Source organism: Protopterus annectens, chromosome 15.part0 (assembly GCF_019279795.1).
Source record: "Protopterus annectens isolate FY-2018-M chromosome 15.part0, PAN1.0, whole genome shotgun sequence".
NCBI classification, from domain to species: Eukaryota; Metazoa; Chordata; order Ceratodontiformes; family Protopteridae; genus Protopterus; species Protopterus annectens.
This window is the reverse complement of record NC_056749.1, coordinates 28,302,785-28,325,357: the sequence shown is the minus strand read 5'-3', so window position 1 is coordinate 28,325,357 and position 22,573 is coordinate 28,302,785. Positions and strand designations below refer to the sequence as shown.

General features: G+C 42.1%; 1 protein-coding gene across 1 annotated transcript in view; it reads left to right on the top strand.

Moving 5' to 3' along the window:
• Positions 1 to 8,885, top strand: part of LOC122789780 — a 728,210-nt gene extending 719,325 nt beyond the window's left edge. Inside the window, exons 16-17 of the mRNA XM_044057221.1 lie at positions 5,773 to 5,848; positions 8,044 to 8,885. Coding sequence (XP_043913156.1) covers positions 5,773 to 5,848; positions 8,044 to 8,435 — 468 coding nt within the window. The 3' untranslated portion in view covers positions 8,436 to 8,885. The remainder of the gene's footprint in view (positions 1 to 5,772; positions 5,849 to 8,043) is intronic.
• The last annotated feature ends 13,688 nt before the right edge of the window (positions 8,886 to 22,573 follow it).

The following is a 22,573-nucleotide window of genomic DNA, read 5'->3' as shown; positions in this document are numbered from 1 at the left end:
TTACAATTTCTTTAGTTTCAACAACCAATTCTTTAGAACAACTTATGGAGTAGTGGCCCCCAGTTACGCAAATTTATTTATGAATGGTTGGGAAACGCAGTGGGTTAAAACAATGAGCAAGCATGTCATGTGACTTATTTACTAGTTATTTAAATGTTTTGTAATTGTATTCAGTTCAGTCTGAAGAAGTCTTTTTTAAGCCGAAAGCACTTACTGAAGTTCTGCTACTATTAAAGTGGAGTTTTCTTCACTGGCTTTATTTTCTTTCTTTTGGATTGTTTGATTAAACCAGAACTGAATTTCACTGTTTTTCATTGGATTCCTGAAGTAACACATGGAGAATGAAGATGTTTATGGATAGGAGGCCATTTTCTTCTCTTCTGCACTTGTAGTGTGCTTTTTGAAGTTTGTCCAGTTTCATTCAGGTTTGTTTCAGTGCAGGAGTGAGGGTAGATGTGGTCAACGTGACAAGGGGTTCATGGGGCAGCAGAGGGAAGAGCACTGTACTAGCTGGAAATATTGAACTATGGTACTAGGGCTTTGGGATTTTTTCCACACCTCAGTAAATATCTGGGCTTTGTTGCTGCATGCAAAAGGATCTGCCTCCTTTCTGTGAGAAACTGACACAAAGTGACACAGTTTAATGCATAGATGCCAGACCAATAGTAACCAATGCTGCTAATGCAAATTATGGCACACAATTTCTTCACAGGAGAACTTTTCATATTTAGTCCACTGTAACCACCTATTAATAACAGCTGCATTATAATTTGGTTATCATGTAAAAAAAGAATACATCTCCACTTCTATTGTCCTAATTTAGATATGTCCAAAAATGAGGGTGGTAGCACTTCAACTCAAAACTACATAATGTCACTAGAAATGTCATTGCCATGGTGACATGTTTCAGGAAGGCCCTCTGCTAACACAAAGATACACTAGGTTCTTCTGGAAATGTGCGGATGTTGTATCTTCTTGCAAAATTAAGAGTCGTAATGTAAATGTCACACAGTTTTTATATTAAACTTGAACCTTAGGCTAGACAAGTGTGACTATTGATTTTACATGCTGGATCTTGACTAAGGAATAATATTTTGCTTTATATTTAAAAAAAAAAGTGTGAAATTTGCTAAAATACCTCATTAAATAGTGATGGTAAGAGACTCTGGGATTGTGTTACTGTGAGATACAGCTCTTCTCAGGTGTTTCAACTCTTGGCTTGTGCTCTGGATTACATGCGATGGACTGTTACTTCATTAGAACATGGAGGATGCCACTGAAGTCTTAATTATAGTCTGTGAGAATGTCAGTCCTCCATAGCATCTTTGACATGGCGTGGGGGACAGCTGTTGGCTATACTGTTGTGTATCTTCAGTATTTACTACTACTGTTGGGCTAGGAAGGCTTAGTTAAAGAATGCTACTCTGAGCAAGTTGTTCTGAAAATGAAATACCCCCATTGCTAGCATACTGAGATATGCTCATGAGTCCCAAGTCATTTAAATTGGTACACTATAACACCAGTAGGAGTTCAGCAACTAAACAACATTGTACTTAGTAATATCACTATGGATAGCAATTATTGTAAAAAACTGATGCAACCATGAATTTGGCTTTACTTTTTATAGCTGTATATAGGTTCATAGGTCCCTAACTAAAAGAATACAGAGTGTAAGTAAAATGTCCTTTGCAGACTGCCTCAAGGCCCTATCCTTGTATTCTGTCTCTGACAGGCTTTTGAGGGAGATCTATGCCTGGAATACAGGGTATTGTCAGGCCTCACTCCGATGGACCTCCTGCATATCCACAAAACAAACAGCACCAGAATTACCTGTTCTAAAGACTTAAACCTTGACTATGATATAAATAGGACCTGCTGGAGAGACAGGCATATGTCCCAGAGACTACCCCTTCTCTGGAACAGGGTCTCCATCCACGTGAAGCACAGTTCCTCCCTAACCCAATTCAAGTGTAACTTGGACAGTTGCATAGGGAACAGAAAATTCATCCCTGGCTTGACACCCATATCTCTAATGGACACAAGCAACCTGTAATTGGTTCATCTCCCAAGCCCCTGCTTACACTTATCTGGGATAACAGAACTTGTTAGAGATTTGGGATGCATGGCTAGTCCTAAAAAGGCCCTTGTGGTCATTAGTCTAGCAAACACCTATGAACCTATAGATTCATAGATGGTTACTAAGCTAACGACCCTAGAGGCCTTACAAGCCTAGCCATATTTATCCTAAGTTGCCTCGATTGTTGGTGGTCAGGTGAGAGAAATTCACAAAGGTAAAGGTCTATGGTAGTTAATAGCCACTTTCTCTATGGATACGTGCTGGTCAAAGTTCAGATTGCTAACCATCTGAGCACCCACATCCTGTACCACTGGGTCTGCACTTAGCAGGGTTCTGTCTATACTGTAATTAGCAGGAATGTCAGCTTTTCCCAAGGAAATAATATTGTAGTTATTGCATTTAGCTTAAATCCATGGCTTTGGCACCAATGCTGCTTAAAGATGCATTTTCCAGTGCCTTTCTGTTTACCTTGTTACTGGTTTTCTCCTTATTCTTTCAGTCTACCCCACCCCCCTACTCAGACATTAAGCTAAAAGTTTCTGAAATTCTAAACACAGAACTAGACCTCCAGTTTGAATTCATTTCCCAACCCTCCTGCCCTTCTCTTCTTGTGGTTTTAAAAGGCCGTGTCTCTGGTTTCTGCCCCTTATGGTAATCCGACTTCCAGTGTGTCTCTCTATCGCCTCTTTCATCGCTATTGTCTGCTGCGTAATCTATTTAAGTACTTTCCCACCCATTGTTTTCCATATAGCCATAAACTATGTGCCCACCAGCAAGCCAATATTGCACTTGAGTAAACTACCCTTACTACAAATTGTAAAACTTGAATAAACCTCCTTTATTACAAATTAATTCCAGCACATTAAACAGCGCTACTTTCAGATTTTAACAGAATCTAACCTAGCTTAGTATCAAAGCCGAGACACCACCCAAAGAGACCTCTGTATAACCCAATCCATGACCTACAGTACCCACCCAAATACAGGTCTGGACAACATGGAAATGCAATTTCCAAATGTCTCCATAGCCAGCTTGGTAGATATGGGCATCCTGAGACAATGTAGCAAATGTCTCATGTTCATAAGCAAGCATTTAATCCTTAAAAAGTCAAACACAGTATGCAAGAAATGCACATACACAATTTCACTAGAGGTAAAAATCTTGCATACAAACAAGGTTGTGAAGAACACACACACACACACACACACACACACACACACACACACACACACACACACACACACACACACACACACACACACACACACACACACACACACACCATCCAGCACACATAGTATTCACCATACACATAGACCAATCAATGCTGAGGCACTAAATACCAATCATTTCAAACCTCAAAGACCTTCTAAGCTTATAAACGACAATGTCTATCCTCAGCAATCCCTAAAGCACTCACCAAAGGTAACACCACACATACACCTACACCCAGTGGGGCACAAACAGAAAAGCCCATAAGGTAAGCCAACACAATACGCAGGACTGTTGTCATAGGTGACTCCATTGGATGACACACAGATGTCCCACTCACCGGACTGAACAATGAAAAGATAATGGTCAGTTACTTATCTGGAACCAGGATCCACCAAGTTACACAGGCACACAGGTCACCACGGGTACCAGTATGATTCTATCGTAGTCCATGTGGGTGCTACTGACCTGAAACAAATGTCCTTGGACTATATGTAAGGAGACATTGTCAATCTCTCTGAATAGTATGAATGAAGGATGATTGACTTCAACAATTGGCTTAGTTTCTAGTGTCTTTGCAGGGGGTTCAATATCTGTTAGCACGGGAGGCCATGGTTAGTAAATTATGTTGCTTTGCAATGGATGGTCTGTACCTGTCTCCACTAGGCAGCTAAACATTGGCTTAAACTTTATCCACCCCTTAGAGACATTTTTAGGCAATGCCAATTTGACAAACCTACTAACATAGCAAATAAAATCCAGATAAACCAAGAGATGTTACTGCTCAATGCTAGGAGCCTAAACAAGAACCTCCACACCCTACAAGCTCTCCCCACTCTGGTGACTATAAACATCTGTACCTTTAATGAGACATAGTTTAAATCCACAGAAAGTACTCCAGCAGTGAAGGCGTCACTGCCTTCCACACATTTAGACCATCAGCTAGCTGTACAGACAGGGACAAAAGGTGTAGGTGTCTCAATCTATATTGACAACAAACATAATTATATGTTGGTTAAACAGGACGATACCCTGGAAGTTATCCAAGTATAAATCACCACAGACAAAATCCCATACCGTATCCTAGCAAGCTCTAGGTCACCCTCTGTGTCCCTAGAATCCCATAGCTCATACCTAGACCTACTGAAGACACTGACCATGTACTTGAATACCCTGTTCATGGGAGAATGTAACCACCCCTCTATAGACTGGGAGACATACACTGATTCATACTCACAGGAATAACAATTCCTGGACTTCATTAACACAAATACCCTTGACCAGATAATGCATGCACCCATCAGAGGTTCAAACATACTGAACCTGATACTGACCGGTATGGGAGAGAGTAGCACCCACCCCATTGTCACATCCTTACTTGTGAGGTCAGACCACAAAGCTGTCTCTTTTGAAATACAAATCAACTCAGTAACCCTAGCAAACCCTGTAACAGGTAGGAACTATTTCAAAGCAAACTACATCCTATTAAGCTAAAGCTTGTCAAAATTCAATGCCCCTCTCAAGTCCGAGTTCACAGCAACCCAAGAGGAATTGTTCACAGAAACCTCATACAATCATGTAAATGGCTGTATAGAGGCTGCTGTATTTACTACAAGTAAGCCCAAAACAAACTGAAAAAACAAACCATACTGGATGGAATCCTAACCTTAACAGGGTATATAACAAAAAGAAAAAGTCATGGCCATCAAAAAGAGCAACTTCCACAATGGTAGAAACTCACTAATTAAATTAAACAGAAAACTAACAGGACTAATTAAGTCCAGCAAGGCCTATTACTAGGTCAAGAGAGCCTTACAGGATAAAGACAACCACAAGACCTCCAGCTATGTCTGAAACCTCAAAGGCAGCACACAGCAATGTGCTTAACTGCTGGTCAGTGGTGCCACCTTCATTGAGCAGAGAAACATAGCAAATTTGCTGGCTGACAAATTCAGCTCAAACTTCATCCCCCACTAGCCCCCACCTGCCCCCATGAAATACCTACTAGCATAACCCCAACTATTAGCAAGGAGTAGGCTCTGCCAGTGCTTGCAAAGGCCAACAATACAGTTTCAATGAGCCCTACAATATCATTGGAAGCCTCCTAAATAGCTTAAAACATGACCTATCAGGATCACTTGAGTCACTTTTCAAATATAGCTTCAAGACATTGACGACTGGATGGGAGATAGGAAATTCACCCCAGGGATCATGTCAGTTGCCCTTCTAGACAGAGGTCCAGGAAAGTAAATATTGTGGGACGAAATATCCAGGGAATTGTCATGGCTAGGCTTGTATAGGCCCTAGGGCCAATAGCCTAGTACAAACCTATGAACCTATAAGACAGACTACTGTACTAGGTTCTTTGTGTTTTTTTAACAGGTTATATGGAAGCATATATTCAGATCTGGAAGTAACAGGTTTTAATCTTGGGTACTATGTTTTGCAGATATGCTGATCATTGTCTCATGTCTTTGTTTTAGGAGATGTTCATTCTAAATGAAGGAAAGGAAGTTGAAGGCCAAAGTGATGGATTTAGAAATACACCTCAGTCATATGGTATGTTGACTTGCCTTCAGCAGTAGTTTTATAACATTTTGTAAAAATGATACAGTGAAGAACCTAAGACATATCCATTGCTATTGGAGGAGGGATAATATAGTGGTGATATCAGTGTTTGCTGAAGTACTATAACTGGTAATTATACCTGTCTACTGTGAATGATTTTACAAAATAACCCTGATTTTGCTTCATATTTTATTTCTGCTCCTCATGTCTCTTTTTTTGTTTTTCATAAATTACTGAAGATTACAGTCTAGCTATATTGCCAGTTATTAGTGTTTCATAGTTCTTATTGTTCAGAAAATGCATGCTGATACAGAACTGTTGTCCTGTTAACTTTTTTAAGTGAGGTAGAGCAATATTTAAAAATTGTGCCTGAGTTTGAGTCTTTGTACTCACATTATTGTTGCTGGCAGTATTTTGTGTTTACAGTCATGCCTAAGTTACTGATGGCATGATTACATAGAAAAGAACCGTGTGACGCAGAGATTGCTGTTCTTGCTTTGGGGGATGAATATTTAATATTCTCACTACATTCCTGCCAGACAAGTAGTCAGTCATACATGGTGTATGTCAGTCATATATGGCAGCATGTCAGTCATATATGGTGGAATGTCATATATGGAGGTATGTTAGTCATATATGGTAGAATGTCATATATGGAGGTAGATCAGTCATATATGGTAGAATGTCATATATGGAGGTAGATCAGTCATATATGGTGGAATTTCATATATGAAGGTATATCAGTCATATATGGTGTTATGTCAGTCATATATGGTGGAATGTCATATATGGAAGGAGGTGCTGGCTGTAGATGAAAGTGCTTATGCATTGCTTTACACTGATTATACTCAGCTCTGCATTGTGTAAGCATGAGTTTGCAGTGGCAATTTCAAAGAGTTTTTGATGGTTTTGCAGGTATTTGTAGTGGTTATTGTACATGGATTTACAGTGGTTATTGATAATTTGTAGTAGACTGTAAGCAGTCCAAACAGTTATGTTTGGGTCTGCTATGGTTATACATGAGTTTGCAGTCATTATGAATGAGTGCATTGGGGTAATGCATTACTGTTGTGCTTATATAAGAGTTTGCAATGTTTATAAATGGTTCCAGTTATTGTGCATGAATTTTCAGCAGTTATGCATGAGTTTTTGATGTAGTTATACATCAGTGGGCTACAGATTTATACCTATTAGGCTAGCTTCTCTTTTGGGCCATTTTAAGCCTAGCTAATTTCCCATTTGGTCCTTAAATTAACCTTTCCCATTTGCCTTAGTCATTCTGTGGTCAAGTCATAATTATTTACTACCCCAGTGAGAATAATTGGGATCATACAATAGATAACTTGAGAGGAGCCATGCATGGGATAAAGCATTTAAGAGCTGCCACTTGAGTATGGATAGGGGTGAGCTTTGTTTCTCTCCTATGAGATAAACCTGTCCTTCCAAACCATTCTGCTGATGTTGCAGAAGAAGTTTAAATGCCTAGACTAAGTATTTCTGATACCATGTGACTTGCCGATGTGCACTAAATTCATCAGTACTGGGTCAGTACTATAGTTATGTATGACTGTGCCATGGTTATGTATGAATTTGCTGCAGTTATATATACGTTTGCAGTGATTATGCATGGATTTTCAGAGGTTGCGTTTATGCGTAAGTCTGCTGTGGTAACATATTGGTGTGCCATGATTATGTATGACTGTTGTGTCCTTATGTATGAGTTTACAGAGGTTATGCATTATTTCCAAGTAGTAATGCATGAGTCTGCTGTGGTAATGCATGAGTTTGCAGCAGCCATGCATGAGTCTGTTGTGGTTATGTATGAGTGCACTATGGTTATGTGTTAGTGTATTATGGTTATGTATGAGTGCACTATGGTTATGTGTTAGTGTATTATGGTTATGTATGAGTGCACTATGGTTATGTGTTAGTGTATTATGGTTATGTATGAGTGCACTATGGTTATGTGTTAGTGTATTATGGTTCTGTGTGAGTGTGCTGTGGTTATATGTAGTTAAATACTGTACTGGATGTGTGTCTTTTCTTTATTTTTGTTTTTCTATGGTGAGTCAGTTAAGTTCTACCTAGGAATAAATCATTCATCTTGCATAATACCAGGAAAAATGGAGAGGGTGTGTAAAATGTAACTGTTCACTGAGAAGCCTAATGCTTTGTTTAAATTCTAGATAAAATGATGGAAGCTTTCTCAGTGTTGTTGGAACGGACACTGACAACTCAGGGCTGCATGATCTGCCACAGCCTCCAAAATATAATTCTGCGAAGGATTCAGATGATTAATGCTGGAAGATTAAGAAGATCTAGTATTGAAATCCTTAAAGAGATATCGACCATGTGCCAGGCAGTATCAGATGTGTCTGCCTGGCACCTGCATGCCCTTTGTCCTGAAATTCAGAGGCTTCATCAGTCAGTCAAGGCTGGAGCATCATTTCTGAGTAGAGCTACTGTAACTTCAGCTGGCTTTGAAAGTACAAGACCACCAATGCTGCCTTATTCCAGGAAGAACGAGAAAGTTCCACAAACTTACCCTACAGTTTATCAAGTGCTGGAAGATTGGTGATGAGGCAAAGGTGGCAAATGAGTGCACCTGTTTATTATAGGAACTTATATCTTACATGCAGACAGAGGCCATAAATAACATCAAGAAAACTATGGAATAGAGGACTTGCAGCTTAAACCAAGATACAGGCCGTGAACAGCATGGGAAAGACAGGAGAACTGGGTTTGCATCTTGTTCCTGCAGTACAATCTGTTGCTTCATAATTACATTTCTGACAAAATGTTTATTATACAGGCATTAATTGGTGTGTTTGTGTGTTAGTCTGTGCATATGTACATGCCAACGGCCATTTCTGTTCCCATGAAACTTTAATTCAGAATAACATTTTTGAAATAAAGAACTGCTATTCAAGAGAAATGCCAAAGCGGTTAACATTCCGTATAATCTGGTATGCTTTTCACATCTGTTCTGGGATGTTGTTGTTCTTGCATATTGCTAAATGGTTGTACATTAAAAGGCCATTTTTTCATTCCTTTTATGATTTGGCATGTTTGGTAAAGTGTAACCAGCCGTATAAAGAATGTAGCATGAATAACCGGATCTTAATCTGGGGCTAACATTTACTTCTTTTCTTCTAAGGTGAATAATCAATAACAGTTGTGGAGAAGGAATACAGAACTAATACTAAGAAAGAGCATCAATGCAAAATAAATGTGGAAACCCACTGAACTGTTTACAAGTGCTGCACACACTTTTAGAATTGTAGAAACATAATCTGTTCCACACAAAGACTCGAATGTAATCTGCAGTTCATCCCACTGAACAGATACTAAGTAGATCCCTTTTTAACTGCACTTCCAATATCAACCAAAAGTTATTTTAGATCTGTCTCTACTGTTCTCAAATGTTCGGCGTTTTTGCCGCCAGTAGCATAGATGACATTCAGGTAAAAAAACAGCTGGTGTCGGAGATTTGCTGAGCAATTCTAACTTGCTTAATGTTCAGTGACAAAGACGTCCTCACATACAGATGCACTAAATGCATGCACTGTAAATTAGGTATACAGTCAGAACTTCCTCCCGTTATATTTATCCCCGGGCGAATGGAAAGCTACATGTACAGTTTAACTGGGTTGCAGGCATTAGGCCTGGTTGCAGTGCAACTATGTACAGTCTTATGAGTCTGACAAAAACTCATTAGTGCAGTTCTGTCCAATGTGGTGTTCATTTATATTATTATAAGCTAGTTCTCAATTCAAAATTCAGGGTGCTTTTTTCCTCACAGTTTCCTTGTTTGGGGGTGTACTGCAGTGTCCAGGACAACATTTCTGTTACTCATCAGTGTTTCCACACTGTTCAGTGCAGTAGATTATTGAACCACCTCAGTGCCACGGCTATGATCCATGTAGCATCCCTGATGAATCAGTGCCACAGCCATGCTAAGTACAACATATCTGTTAATCGGCAGTGCCTTGGCTGTGCTCAGTACATGTTTGTTAATTATCAGTGCCTGGGCTGTGCATGGTACAACATTTCTGCTAATCATCCCTGCCACGGCTGTGCTCAACAAAACAACTCTGTTAATTATCATTTCCACAGCTGTTCTCAGTACATCTTTGTTAATCATCAGTGCCTCGGCACTGCCCAGTGCAGCATCTCTGTTAATCTTCAGTGCCTCAGCAGTGCATAGTCGCATCCCTGTACATCACCAGTGTCTGGGCAGTGCTTACTGGAGCATCTGTATAAACCACCAGTGCCTTGGCCATGCTCAGTGCAGCATTCCTGTAAATCATCAGTGCCTCAGCCATGCTCAGTGCAGCATTCCTGTAAATCGTCAGTGCCTTGGTCATGCTCAGTACATCTCTGTTAATCATTAGTGCCTCGGTTGTGCTCATTACATCTCTATTAATTATCGGTGCCATGGCCATGCTAAATACAACATTTCTGTTAATCAGCAGTGCCTGGACTGTGCGCATTACATCTCTTTTAATCATCAGTGCCACGGCCATGCTCAGTACAACATTTCTGTTAATTGTCAGTGCCACGGGCATGCTCAGTACATCTCTGTTAATCATCAGTGCCACTGGCATGCTCAGTACATCTCTGTTAATCAGAAGTGTCTGGACCTGCTCATTACATGTCTGTTAATCATCAGTGCCTCAGATGTGCATAGTAGAACATCTCTGTTAATTATCAGTGTCTTGGCTGTGCTCAGTACATCTTTGTTAATCATCCATGCCACGGCTGTGCTCAATACATGTCTGTTAATCATCAGTGCCTTGGCAGTGCTAAATACATTTCTGTTAAACACCATTGCCTCAGCTGTGCTCAATACATCTTTATTATTTATCAGTCTGCAAGCTGTGCTAAACACAACATCTCAGTTAATCATCAGTGCCTTGTCTGTACTCATTACAGCATTTCTGTAAATCATCAGTGCCCTTTCCATGCTAAACACAACATCTCTGTTGATCATCAGTGCCGTGGCTGCACTCAGTACATCTCTATTGATCATCAATGCTACAGCCGTGCTCAGTAAAACAACTCTGTTAATCATCAGTGTCTCAGCTGTGCTCAGTAGAACATCTCTGCTAATCATCTGTGCCTGGTCTGTGCTCAATACAACATCTCTGTTAATCATCGATGCCACGGCTGTACTCAGTAGAACATCTCTGTTAATCATCAGTGCCTGGGCCATGCTCAATACAACATCTCTGTTAATCATCAGTGCCTCAGCCATGCTCATTACAGCATTTCTGTTAATCATCATTAATCAACATTAATGTAATCGTTAATCAATACTGCTCAGACAAGCTCCACGTGGGTTTACAGAGTGGTCCTAGCAGCAGGGAACTCAGAAAAGCGACTACCTTCTGGATTTAAGTATCTTTGCTTTTTTTTCACTTGAAATGGCTTCTGTAGCTTACCTTGAACTAGCCTGAACTGTTTTTTAACTGATTGCTGCATTATTTTAAAATCTGCACTTAAAGTTACATTTTAGTCGAATTTGATCGAAAGTTTGCTTGTTTGTTTGTTTAATTTAACTGTGGAGGCTGCCCACTAAAGTGTGCTAGCCTGTGTAACTAATTTATCACTGTTTCTGCATTTTCTGTGTGTTTCTACCAAAAAAACAAAAAAATAATCCTTGTTTTCCCGCCTTCCTCGACTAGTTTAGACTAGTTTACAGGCATTGCTGTATTCTGGGCTGTGGTGTAGTTCCTGTGTTGTCCATTACCTTACTTGGATAGAAGGAAGTTTCTTTGCTCACCAGTAGGAGTGGGGAGCCTTGAGCAGCCTACCTGTCCTTGGGGGAAGTGACCTCAGCACAAGAAGCTGTAGTAATTGGTTGTTTGGGACCATTTCCAGCTCTTTTGTAGTTCACTGTTTAAAATCCGCCTCTGGGTGTTTTTTTCTGGCTATACTGCTCAGACAAGCTCCACGTGGGTTTACAGAGTGGTCCTAGCAGCAGGGAACTCAGAAAAGCAACTACCTTCTGGATTTAAGTATCTTTGCTTTTTCACTTGAAATAGCTTCTGTAGCTTACCTTGAACTAGCCTGAACTGTTTTTTAACTGATTGCTGCATTATTTTAAAATCTGCACTTAAAGTTACATTTTAGTTGAATTTGATCGAAAGTTTGCTTGTTTGTTTGTTTAATTTAACTGTGGAGGATGCCCACTAAAGTGTGCTAGCCTGTGTAACTAATTTATCACTGTTTCTGCATTTTCTGTGTGTTTCTACCAAAAAAAAAAACAAAAAAAAAATCCTTGTTTTCCCGCCTTCCTCGACTAGTTTAGACCAGTTTACAGGCATTGCTGTATTCTGGGCTGTGGTGTAGTTCCTGTGTTGCCCATTACCTTACTTGGATAGAAGGAAGTTTCTTTGCTCACCAGTGGGAGTGGGGAGCCTTGATCAGCCTACCTGTCCTTGGGGGAAGTGACCTCAGCACAAGAAGCTGTAGTAATTGGTTGTTTGGGACCATTTCCAGCTCTTTTGTAGTTCACTGTTTAAAATCCGCCTCTGGGCGTTTTTTTCTGGCTATACTGTTCAGACAAGCTCCACGTGGGTTTACAGAGTGTTCCTAGCAGCAGGGAACTCAGAAAAGCGACTACCTTCTGGATTTAAGTATCTTTGCTTTTTTTTTCACTTGAAATAGCTTCTGCAGCTTACCTTGAACTAGCCTGAACTGTTTTTAACTGATTGCTGCATTATTTTAAAATCTGCACTTAAAGTTACATTTTAGTTGAATTTGATCGAAAGTTTGCTTGTTTGTTTGTTTAATTTAACTGTGGAGGCTGCCCACTAAAGTGTGCTAGCCTGTGTAACTAATTTATCACTGTTTCTGCATTTTCTTTGTGTTTCTACCAAAAACAAAAAAATAATCCTTGTTTTCCCGCCTTCCTCGACTAGTTTAGACCAGTTTACAGGCATTGCTGTATTCTGGGCTGTGGTGTAGTTCCTGTGTTGTCCATTACCTTACTTGGATAGAAGGAAGTTTCTTTGCTCACCAGTGGGAGTGGGGAGCCTTGTGCAGCCTACCTGTCTTTGGGGGAAGTGACCTCAGCACAAGAAGCTGTAGTAATTGGTTGTTTGGGACCATTTCCAGCTCTTTTGTAGTTCACTGTTTAAAATCCGCCTCTGGGCGTTTTTTTCTGGCTATACTGCTCAGACAAGCTCCACGTGGGTTTACAGAGTGGTCCTAGCAGCAGGGAACTCAGAAAAGCGACTACCTTCTGGATTTAAGTATCTTTGCTTTTTTTTCACTTGAAATAGCTTCTGTAGCTTACCTTGAACTAGCCTGAACTGTTTTTAACTGATTGCTGCATTATTTTAAAATCTGCACTTAAAGTTACATTTTAGTCGAATTTGATCGAAAGTTTGCTTGTTTGTTTGTTTAATTTAACTGTGGAGGCTGCCCACTAAAGTGAGCTAGCCTGTGTAACTAATTTATCACTGTTTCTGCATTTTCTGTGTGTTTCTACCAAAAAAACAAAAAAATATTCCTTGTTTTCCCGCCTTCCTCGACTAGTTTAGACCAGTTTGCAGGCATTGCTGTATTCTGGGCTGTGGTGTAGTTCCTGTGTTGTCCATTACCTTACTTGGATAGAAGGAAGTTTCTTTGCTCACCAGTGGGAGTGGGGAGCCTTGAGCAGCCTACCTGTCCTTGGGGTAAGTGACCTCAGCACAAGAAGCTGTAGTAATTGGTTGTTTGGGACCATTTCCAGCTCTTTTGTAGTTCACTGTTTAAAATCCGCGTTTGCACAGCTTTGCACGGTTGTGCGTATAGCGCAGCGCCGGTTAAACAAGGTTAAACTTTTTCTGGCTCCGCCAAGTCTGTTCTTCAAATTTTCCCTTAAGGAAGTTCCACTCTTAGTATAACCAGAGTACTCACTGTATTATAAGCCTAGCACTTGTTCTCAATACTTCTCTACTAAGTAAGCACTCTCGTACTAAGTAAAGCACTACATCTACTTACCACCCCTGTGAATACCCACTTCCCTTAAAGGTATACCACTCTCTTATACTGTTCTAGCATGTCGAGTGGTAGATTACTGGTGTCGTCTCCAGTTCAGCTGGTCAATCTGGGCATCTTGAGACAATGCTACAATTGTCTCATGTACACAGACAACCCTCTCCTCTTCCCAACAAACACAAATACATGTGAGAGATGCAACTATATAGCCAAACTGGAGGCTGAACTCTCTCAACTCATGGCTGGCATGACCAGACAGGAGGAGATGGCAACCACACACACAACAATCCCAGTCCCACATAGACCTACCACAACTGCAAACCAAACACATAAAAACACAAAGACATACTCGGAGGCTCTAATAAAAAACTTACCAAAACAACAGAGGCTCCCAAAGCAGACATCCAAAAATCCACCACCTCAAAACAAAACACATGCAACACATACTTCAATAAATCAGTGTGTCAATCAATCGCAGCCCTTAAGGCCAAACACCTTGCCTGATACACTAGTAATAGGTGACTCAATAGTCAGACACACTGATGTCCCACTGACCAGGCTGAACAAGGAGAAGGTGACTGTGAGCTGTCTATCGGGAGCTAGGATCCGCCACATAACACACGCACGCAGGTCACTCCAAAGCAAGTACAAATATGACTCCGTCATTGTCCATGCTGGTGTGAATGACCTGAGACGTACCTCTCTGGACTACTTGAAAAGAGACATAGAGGAGCTCTCCGATTATGTAGCCCAGGCTGGTATGACCCTGACCCTGAGCAGCATCTTGCCCTCACCAAGAATGATACCACAATACAAAGACAAGATGATCAGCTTTAACAAGTGGCTCAAGTACTGGTGTCATTCTAAGGGGATCCAATGTCTGTCTGCCTGGGATGATATGTTGGACAAGCCACGCTGCTTCGCAAGGGATGGCTTACACCTGTCACCACTGGGCTTCCGGATATTGGCTAAGGCTCTTGCCACCCCCATAGTGCCTTTTTTAGGCAAGGGTCAAAAGACAAACCCACCTCCTTAGGAAACAAAAATGTTTAAAAAACTAAGGGTAATGCTGCTCAACGCCAGAAGTCTAAATCTCAAGATGCAGGCACTTGATGCACTCCTCAGCATGGAGAACATCGACGTCTGTGCAGTAACTGAAACCTGGTTCAAGGCTCCTGAGAGCACCCCAGCACTACCAGGCTATACCTCGTATCATGCTTTTCGCCCCAAAACCCGGGCCGAACCACAAAGGAGGGGGAGTGTCCATATTCATAAAGGACACCCACACCTCCAGGTTAGTAGCAACACATGAAGCATCAGGGACCATACAGGTGCAACTAACCATAGGCAAAACTGCTATACAACTGGTAGCATGTTACAGACCACCCTCCCAATCTCAAGAACCCCACTCAGCCTTCCTGAAGACATTGGAGGATATGAATGTATCACAAAATACCATCATACTGGGAGACTTCAACTACCCAAACATAGATTGGGTACATTATTCTAGCCCTAATACCCTAGCCCAAAGGTTCCTGGAATTCATAAATTCAAATGCACTGGAACAACTAGTCACCTCTCCCACTAGGGAGATAATATACTAGACCTGATCATCACAAGCATGGGGACAAAATGCTCCACACCGGAAGTATACCCCTCACTAGTGAGATCTGACCACAAACTAATCACCCTGGATATACATATCCCACCTCCACCCCCAGCACAAAAGACCAGAGTGAAAAACTTCTCAAAAGCAGACTTCACTCTTCTTAAGACTGAGATGGTATCCTTTAAGCCCACTGTGCCAGTGGATACCACATCCCACAATGCCGAATCCTTCACATATGCTTTCTATGGACATCTCCAGGAATGCATGGATCATGCAATCCCAAACAAATCCAAGTCCCTCTCCACCAAATGTAAGTGTCCTGTCTGGTGGACCTCAGCCATAAACAAATTGTATAACAAAAGAAGGAAGCTACTGCACGTCAGAGCGAAATCCCATGAAGGAAAGACATCTCTGATCAACATTAGCAGAAAACTACGTTCTCTCATAAAAACATCCAAGGCAAATTTTGAGAGAAAAATTGCTAAGGACACTAAAGATAACCACAAAGCCTTCTTCAGCTATGTTAGAAACCTGGGCGGAAATCCTCAGATATGCTCAGAGTTGGTTCACAACAACAAAAAATACACTGAACTCACAGATATTGCTAACATTCTGGCTGACAGGTTCAGTGCAAATTTCTCGCCTCCTTCACCCCCAAAAGAAGAAATACTTATCCCAGCTGAATGTAATCTCCCTGTCATCTCAGATGTCCAAGTGAGAACCGCCCTAAACAAAGCAAAAAACACAGCATCAATGGGACCTGACGGTATCCCTGGGTGCGTGTTACGTGAACTCCAAGAGGAGCTAAACCCACACATAAAAATGCTATTTAACCTTAGCCTTACTTCGGGATATGTACCTGAACACTGGCGTACAGCAACAGTGGTCCCACTCCACAAGGGGGGTGCCTCTACAGACCATGGAAACTACCGCCCCATAAGCTTGACTAGCCTGGTCTGCAAAGCTATGGAAAGAATCATTATGGAACTCATAAACGGAGACATAGGGGACCTACAGACGCTTGACCCCACCCAGTTCGGCTTTGTAAAGGGCAGATCCTGCCTTTTAAGCCTGGTTGACATTTTTGAAACAGTCACTAGAGCCATTGATGAGGGCAAAGCAGTCCATACAGCATACCTGGACTTGGCTAAGGCCTTCGACACAATACCCCACTCAGGCATCATAGATAAGCTAAACAGCTTAAAAGTAAACCCTTATGTCACTAGATGGGTTGCAAACTGGCTAAAGGACAGAACCCATAAAGTTAAAATCACTGGAGCAATGTCAGACTCAAAGCCAGTCACAAGTGGTGCCCCACAGGGATCTGTCCTGGGACCCCTCTTGTTCGGCATTTATTTCTCAGATGTTAAAGCAAACATGGGAGGGCTGTGGCTGACAAAGTTCGCAGATGACTGCAAACTAGGTGCCATAGTCGATACACCAGCAGATACACACATCCTACAAAAAGGCCTCACTGAAACGGACAACTGGTGCCGTAGTCACGGCCTTAAACTAAATGCCAAAAAATGTATAGTTATCCCTTTTGGAAAAAACAAAGCACCCACAAATAATCACATAGACAGCAACCCACTGAGAACAGGAAAAGTAATCAGAGACCTAGGGACCCAAGTAGACAGCGACCTCTCATTTGACACCCACGTTGCCAAAGTGGTTAGAAAAACATTCTACCTTGCACACCTCATCATGAAGGGTTTCACATCCAGATCCAAGGATGTCATTGTACCCCTATATTCCTCCCTCATCAGACCCATGATTGAGTACAATGCCCCATTTGGTATGTACCTCACCCGGCACTTGCAATAGCTGGAGAGACCACAAAAGTACCTCACCAAAAGGATCAAGGGTCTCCAACATATGTCTTATTCTGCCAGACTAAAGAAACTTCAGCTCTATTCAGTAGCATACCGCCTGCTCAGAGGTGATCTCTGCCTGACGTACAAGGCCATGTCCAATCAGGATCTGATGGACATGCTCCACCTCAAAAATCCAAATCCATCAGGACCATGAGAGCTAAAGACTTAAACCTCGGCACAAGTATGAATAGGACATGCTGGAGGGATAGATTCATAACCCAGAGGCTTCCCATGCTTTGGAACAGGATCCCAGTTCATATTAGGCAGAGCCCCTCACTGACTCTCTTCAAGAGAAATCTTGATGAGTGGATGGGAGATCGTAAGTTTACCCCAGGGGTCACATCTGTGTCACTGCTAGACAGGGGCACAGTAAACTAATTCTATTATATAAGGGGACCTTCATTGTGTCACTACTAGACAGAGGCACAGTATTCTAAATCTATTCTGTGCATTTTTGTATCATTTCATGGGGTGGCAAAAGCCACATCACTATGGCTAGGCTTACAAATGCCCCAGGGCAGATAGCCTAGTACTATACTATGAAACTATACTATCAGTGCCGTGTCTGTGCTCAGTACAACAACTTTGCTAATTATCAGTGCCTTGGCTGTGCTCATTAAAGCACTTCTGTTAATCAACGGTGCCATGGCAGTACTAAGTACAACATTTCTGTTAATCAGCAGTGCCTGGACCATGCTCATTACATCTCTGTTAATCATCAGTGCCGCGGCCATGCTAAGTACAATATTTCTGTTAATTATCAGTGCCACGGGCATGCTCAGTACATCTCTGTTAATCAGCAGTGCTTGGTCTGTGCTCATTATATCTCTGTTAATCAGCAGTGCCTGGACCTGCTCATTACATCTCTGTTAATCATCAGTGCCTCAGCTGTGCACAGTAGAACATCTCTGTTAATTATAAGTGCCTTGGCAGTGCTCAGTACATCTTTGTTAATCATCTGTGCCATGGCTGTGCTCAGTAGAACATCTTGGTTAATCATCCTTGCTACGGCTGTGCTGAATACATGTCTGTTAATCATCAGTACCTTGGCCATGCTAAATACATTTCTGTTAAACACCTTTGCCTCAGCTGTGCTCAGTACATCTTTTTTAATTATCAGTTTGCAGGCTGTGCTAAACAGAACATCTCTGTTAATCATCAGCGCCGTGGCTGTGCTCAGTACAACATCTCTATTGATCATCAGTGCTACAGCCGTGCACAGTAAAACAACTCTGTTAATAATCAGTGTCTCAAGTGTGCTCAGTACATCTGGGTTAATCATCAGTGCCTTGTCTGTACTCATTACAGCATTTCTGTCAATCATCAGTGCCCTGGCCATGCTAAACACAACATCTCTGTTAATCATTAGTGTCGTGGCTGTGCTCAGTACATCTCTATTAATCATCATTGCCACAGTTGTGCTCAGTAAAACAACTCTGTTAATTATCAGTGTCTCAGCTGTGCTCACTAGAACATCTCTGCTAATCATCAGTGCCTGGCCCGTGCTCAATACAACATCTCTGTTAATCATCCATGCCACGGCTGTGCTCAGTAGAACATCTTTGTTAATCATCAGTGCTTGGGCCATGCTCAATACAACATCTCTGCTAATCATCAGTGCCTCAGCCGTGCTCATTACAGCATTTCTGTTAATCATCAGTGCCGTGTCTGTGCTCAGTACAACAACTTTGCTAATCATCATTGCCTTGGCTGTACTCATTAAAAGACTTCTGTTAATCAACGGTGCCATGGCCGTACTAAGTACAACATTTCTGTTAATCAGCAGTGTCTGGACCATGCTCATTACATCTCTGTTAATCATCAGTGCCACGGCCGTGCTAAGTACAACATTTCTGTTAATTATCAGTGTCACGGGCATGCTCAGTACATCTCTGTTAATCAGCAGTGCTTGGTCTGTGCTCATTATATCTCTGCTAATCAGCAGTGCCTGGAACTGCTCATTACATCTCTGTTAATCATCAGTGCCTCAGCTGTGCACAGTAGAAAATCTCTGTTAATTGTCAGTGCCTTGGCGGCGCTCAGTACAACATCTTTGTTAATCATCCGTGCCATAGCTGTGCTCAGTAGAACATCTCTGTTAATCATCCATGCCACGGCTGTGCTCAATACATGTCTGTTAATCATCAGTGCCTTGGCCGTGCTAAATACATTTCTGTTAAACACCTTTGCCTCAGCTGTGCTCAATACATCTTTTTTAATTATCAGTCTGCAGGCTGTGCTAAACACAACATCTCTGTTAATCATCAGTGCCATGTCTGTACTCATTACAGCATTTCTGTAAATCATCAGTGCCCTTTCCATGCTAAACACAACATCTCTGTTAATCATCAGTGCCTTGTCTGTGCTCATTACTACACTTCTGTTAGTTAACAGTACCATGGGCGTGCTAAGTACATTTCTGTTAATCATCAGTTCCTCGGCACTACCCAATGCAGCATCTCTGTTAATCTTCAGTGTCTCAGCAGTGCATAGTGTTGCATCCCTGTACATCACCAGTGTCTGGGCAGTGCTTAGTGGAGCATCTGTATAAACCACCAGTGCCTTGGCCATGCTCAGTGCAGAATTCCTGTAAGTCATCAGTGCCTCAGCCATGCTCAGTGCAGCATTCCTGTAAATCATCAGTGCCCTGGTGATGTCCAGTACATCTCTGTTAATCATCAGTGCCTCGGCCATGCTCATTACAACATTTCTGTTAATTATCAGTGCCATGGCAATTTCTGTTAACCATCAGTGCCTCAGCAGTACGCAGTGCAGCATCTGTGTTAATCATCAGTACCTCAGCAGTGCATAGTGTGGCAACCCTGCACATGACCAGCGATCTGGGAGTGCTTTGTGAAGCATCTGTATAAACTGCCAGTGCCTTGGCTATGGTCAATGCAGTATCTCTGTAAATCAGCAGTGTCCTGGCAGTGCTCAGGACAGTAGCTCTATAAATCATCAGTGTCTCAGCAGTGGTCAGGATATCATGTCTCTAAATCATAAATGTATTTATTTTATTTATTTATCTTTTGTTTAGCAGGTTAGTCCCACTAGGCTAGTGTTCTCTTTTTAGGGGAGACCTGAGGTAGTATTTATACTACTAGGGGAAATTCGGCAAAGACATCAGGGAACTTCTCCTACTCTTTTTGGTAGGTACAGTGGAATCTTTTACATCTACCTGAGCTATCAATAGGTCAAATAGATGGGACCATCTTGGTTTAAAGCTTCATTATAAGACAGCACACCGAGGAATGCGGCATCACCCTTATGCTGCACTGCAGTTTGTAGTCTCAACAATCAATCTATCTGATGTGGGAACAACCCCCCCCCCCAAAGCCTTCTTCACCAAATGTGAATGTGCTGACTATTATGCCACTGACACTACTAATCAAATGTCTCAGTCATGCTCAGGATACAATCCTAGAAAATCATCAGTGCCTCGGCCATGCCTAGTGCAGCATTCCTGTAAATCATCAGTGCCTCGGCCTTGCTCAGTGCAGCATTCCTGTAAATCATCAGTGCCTCGGCCTTGCTCAGTGCAGCATTCCTGTAAATCATCAGTGCTTCGGCATTGCTCAGTGCAGTGTTCCTGTAAATCATCAGTGCCTCGGCCATGCTCATTGCAGCATTCCTGTAAATCATCACTGCCTCGGCCATGCTCCATGCAGCATTCCTGTAAATCACCAGTGTCTCTGCCATGGTTACTGCAGCATTCCTTTAAACCATCAGTGCTTCAGCCATGTTTAGCACAGCATTCCTGTAAATCATCAGTGCCTTGGCCATGCTCAGTGCAGAATTCCTGTAAATCATCAGTGCCTCAGCCATGCTCAGTGCAGCATTCCTGTAAATCATCATTGCCTCGGTCATGCTTAGTGCGGCATTCCTGTAAATCCTCAGTGCCTTGGCCATGCTCATTACATCTCTGTCAATCATCAGTGCCTCGGCCATGCTCATTACATCTCTGTCAATCATTAGTGCCTCGGCCATGCTCATTACATCTCTGTCAATCATCAGTGCTTCAGATGTGCTCATTACAACATTTCTGTTAATTATCATTGACTGGGCCGTGCTCAGTACAGAGCCTCGGCCATGCACAGTGCAGCATTCCTGTAAATCATCAGTGCCTCGGCCTTGCTCAGCGCAGCATTCCTGTAAATCATCAGTGCCTCGGATTGCTCAGTGCAGCATTCCTGTAAATCATCAGTGCCTCGGATTGCTCAGTGCAGCATTCCTGTATATCATCAGTGCCTCGGCTTGCTCAGTGCAGCATTCCTGTAAATGATGAGTGCCTCGGCCATGCTCAGTGCAGCATTCCTGTAAATCATTAGTGCCTTGTCCATGCTCAGTGCAGCATTGCTGTAAATCATCAGTGCCTCAGCCATGCTCAGTGCAACATTCCTCTAAATCATCAGTGCAGTATTCATGTAAATCATCAGTGCCTTGGCCACTATCAGTGCAGCATTCCTCTAAGTCATCAGTGCCTCGGCCATGCTCAGTACAACATTCCTGTAAATCATCAGTGCCTCGGACATGCTCATTGCAGCAGTCCTGTAAATCATCAGTGCTTCGGCCATGCTCAGTGCAGCATTCCTGTAAATCATCAGTGCTTTGGCCATGCTCAGTGCAGCATTCCTGTAAATCATCAGTGCCTCAGCCATGCTCAGTGCAGCATTCCTGTAAATCATCAGTGCCTCAGCCATGCTCACTGCAACATTCCTGTAAATAATCAGTGCCTCAGCCATGGTCAGTGCAGCATTCCTGTTAATCATCAGTGATTCAGAAGTGCTCATGACAACATATCTGTTAATTGTCAGTGGTTGGACCATACTCAGCACAGAGTCTCTGATAATCATTAGTGCCTCAGCTGTGCTGTTTATAGCATTTATGTTAATCATCAGTGCACTGTCCATGCTCAGTGTAACAACTTTGCTAATCATCAGTGCCTTGGCTGTGCTCATTACAAGACTTCTGTTAATAACTGGTGCCACTGTTGTGTTAAGTGCTACATTTTTGTTACTCATCAGTACCTTGGCCATGCTCAGTGCATCATTCCTGTAAATCATCAATACCTCAGCACTGCCTAATGCAGCATCACTGTTAATCTTCAGTGCTTCCACAGTACATAGTGTGGAATCCCTGTACATCACCAATGTCCTGGCAGTGCTTAATGGAGCATCTGCGTAAACCACCAGTGCCTTGGCTATGCTCAGTGCAACATTCCTGTAAATCATCAGTGCCTCGGCC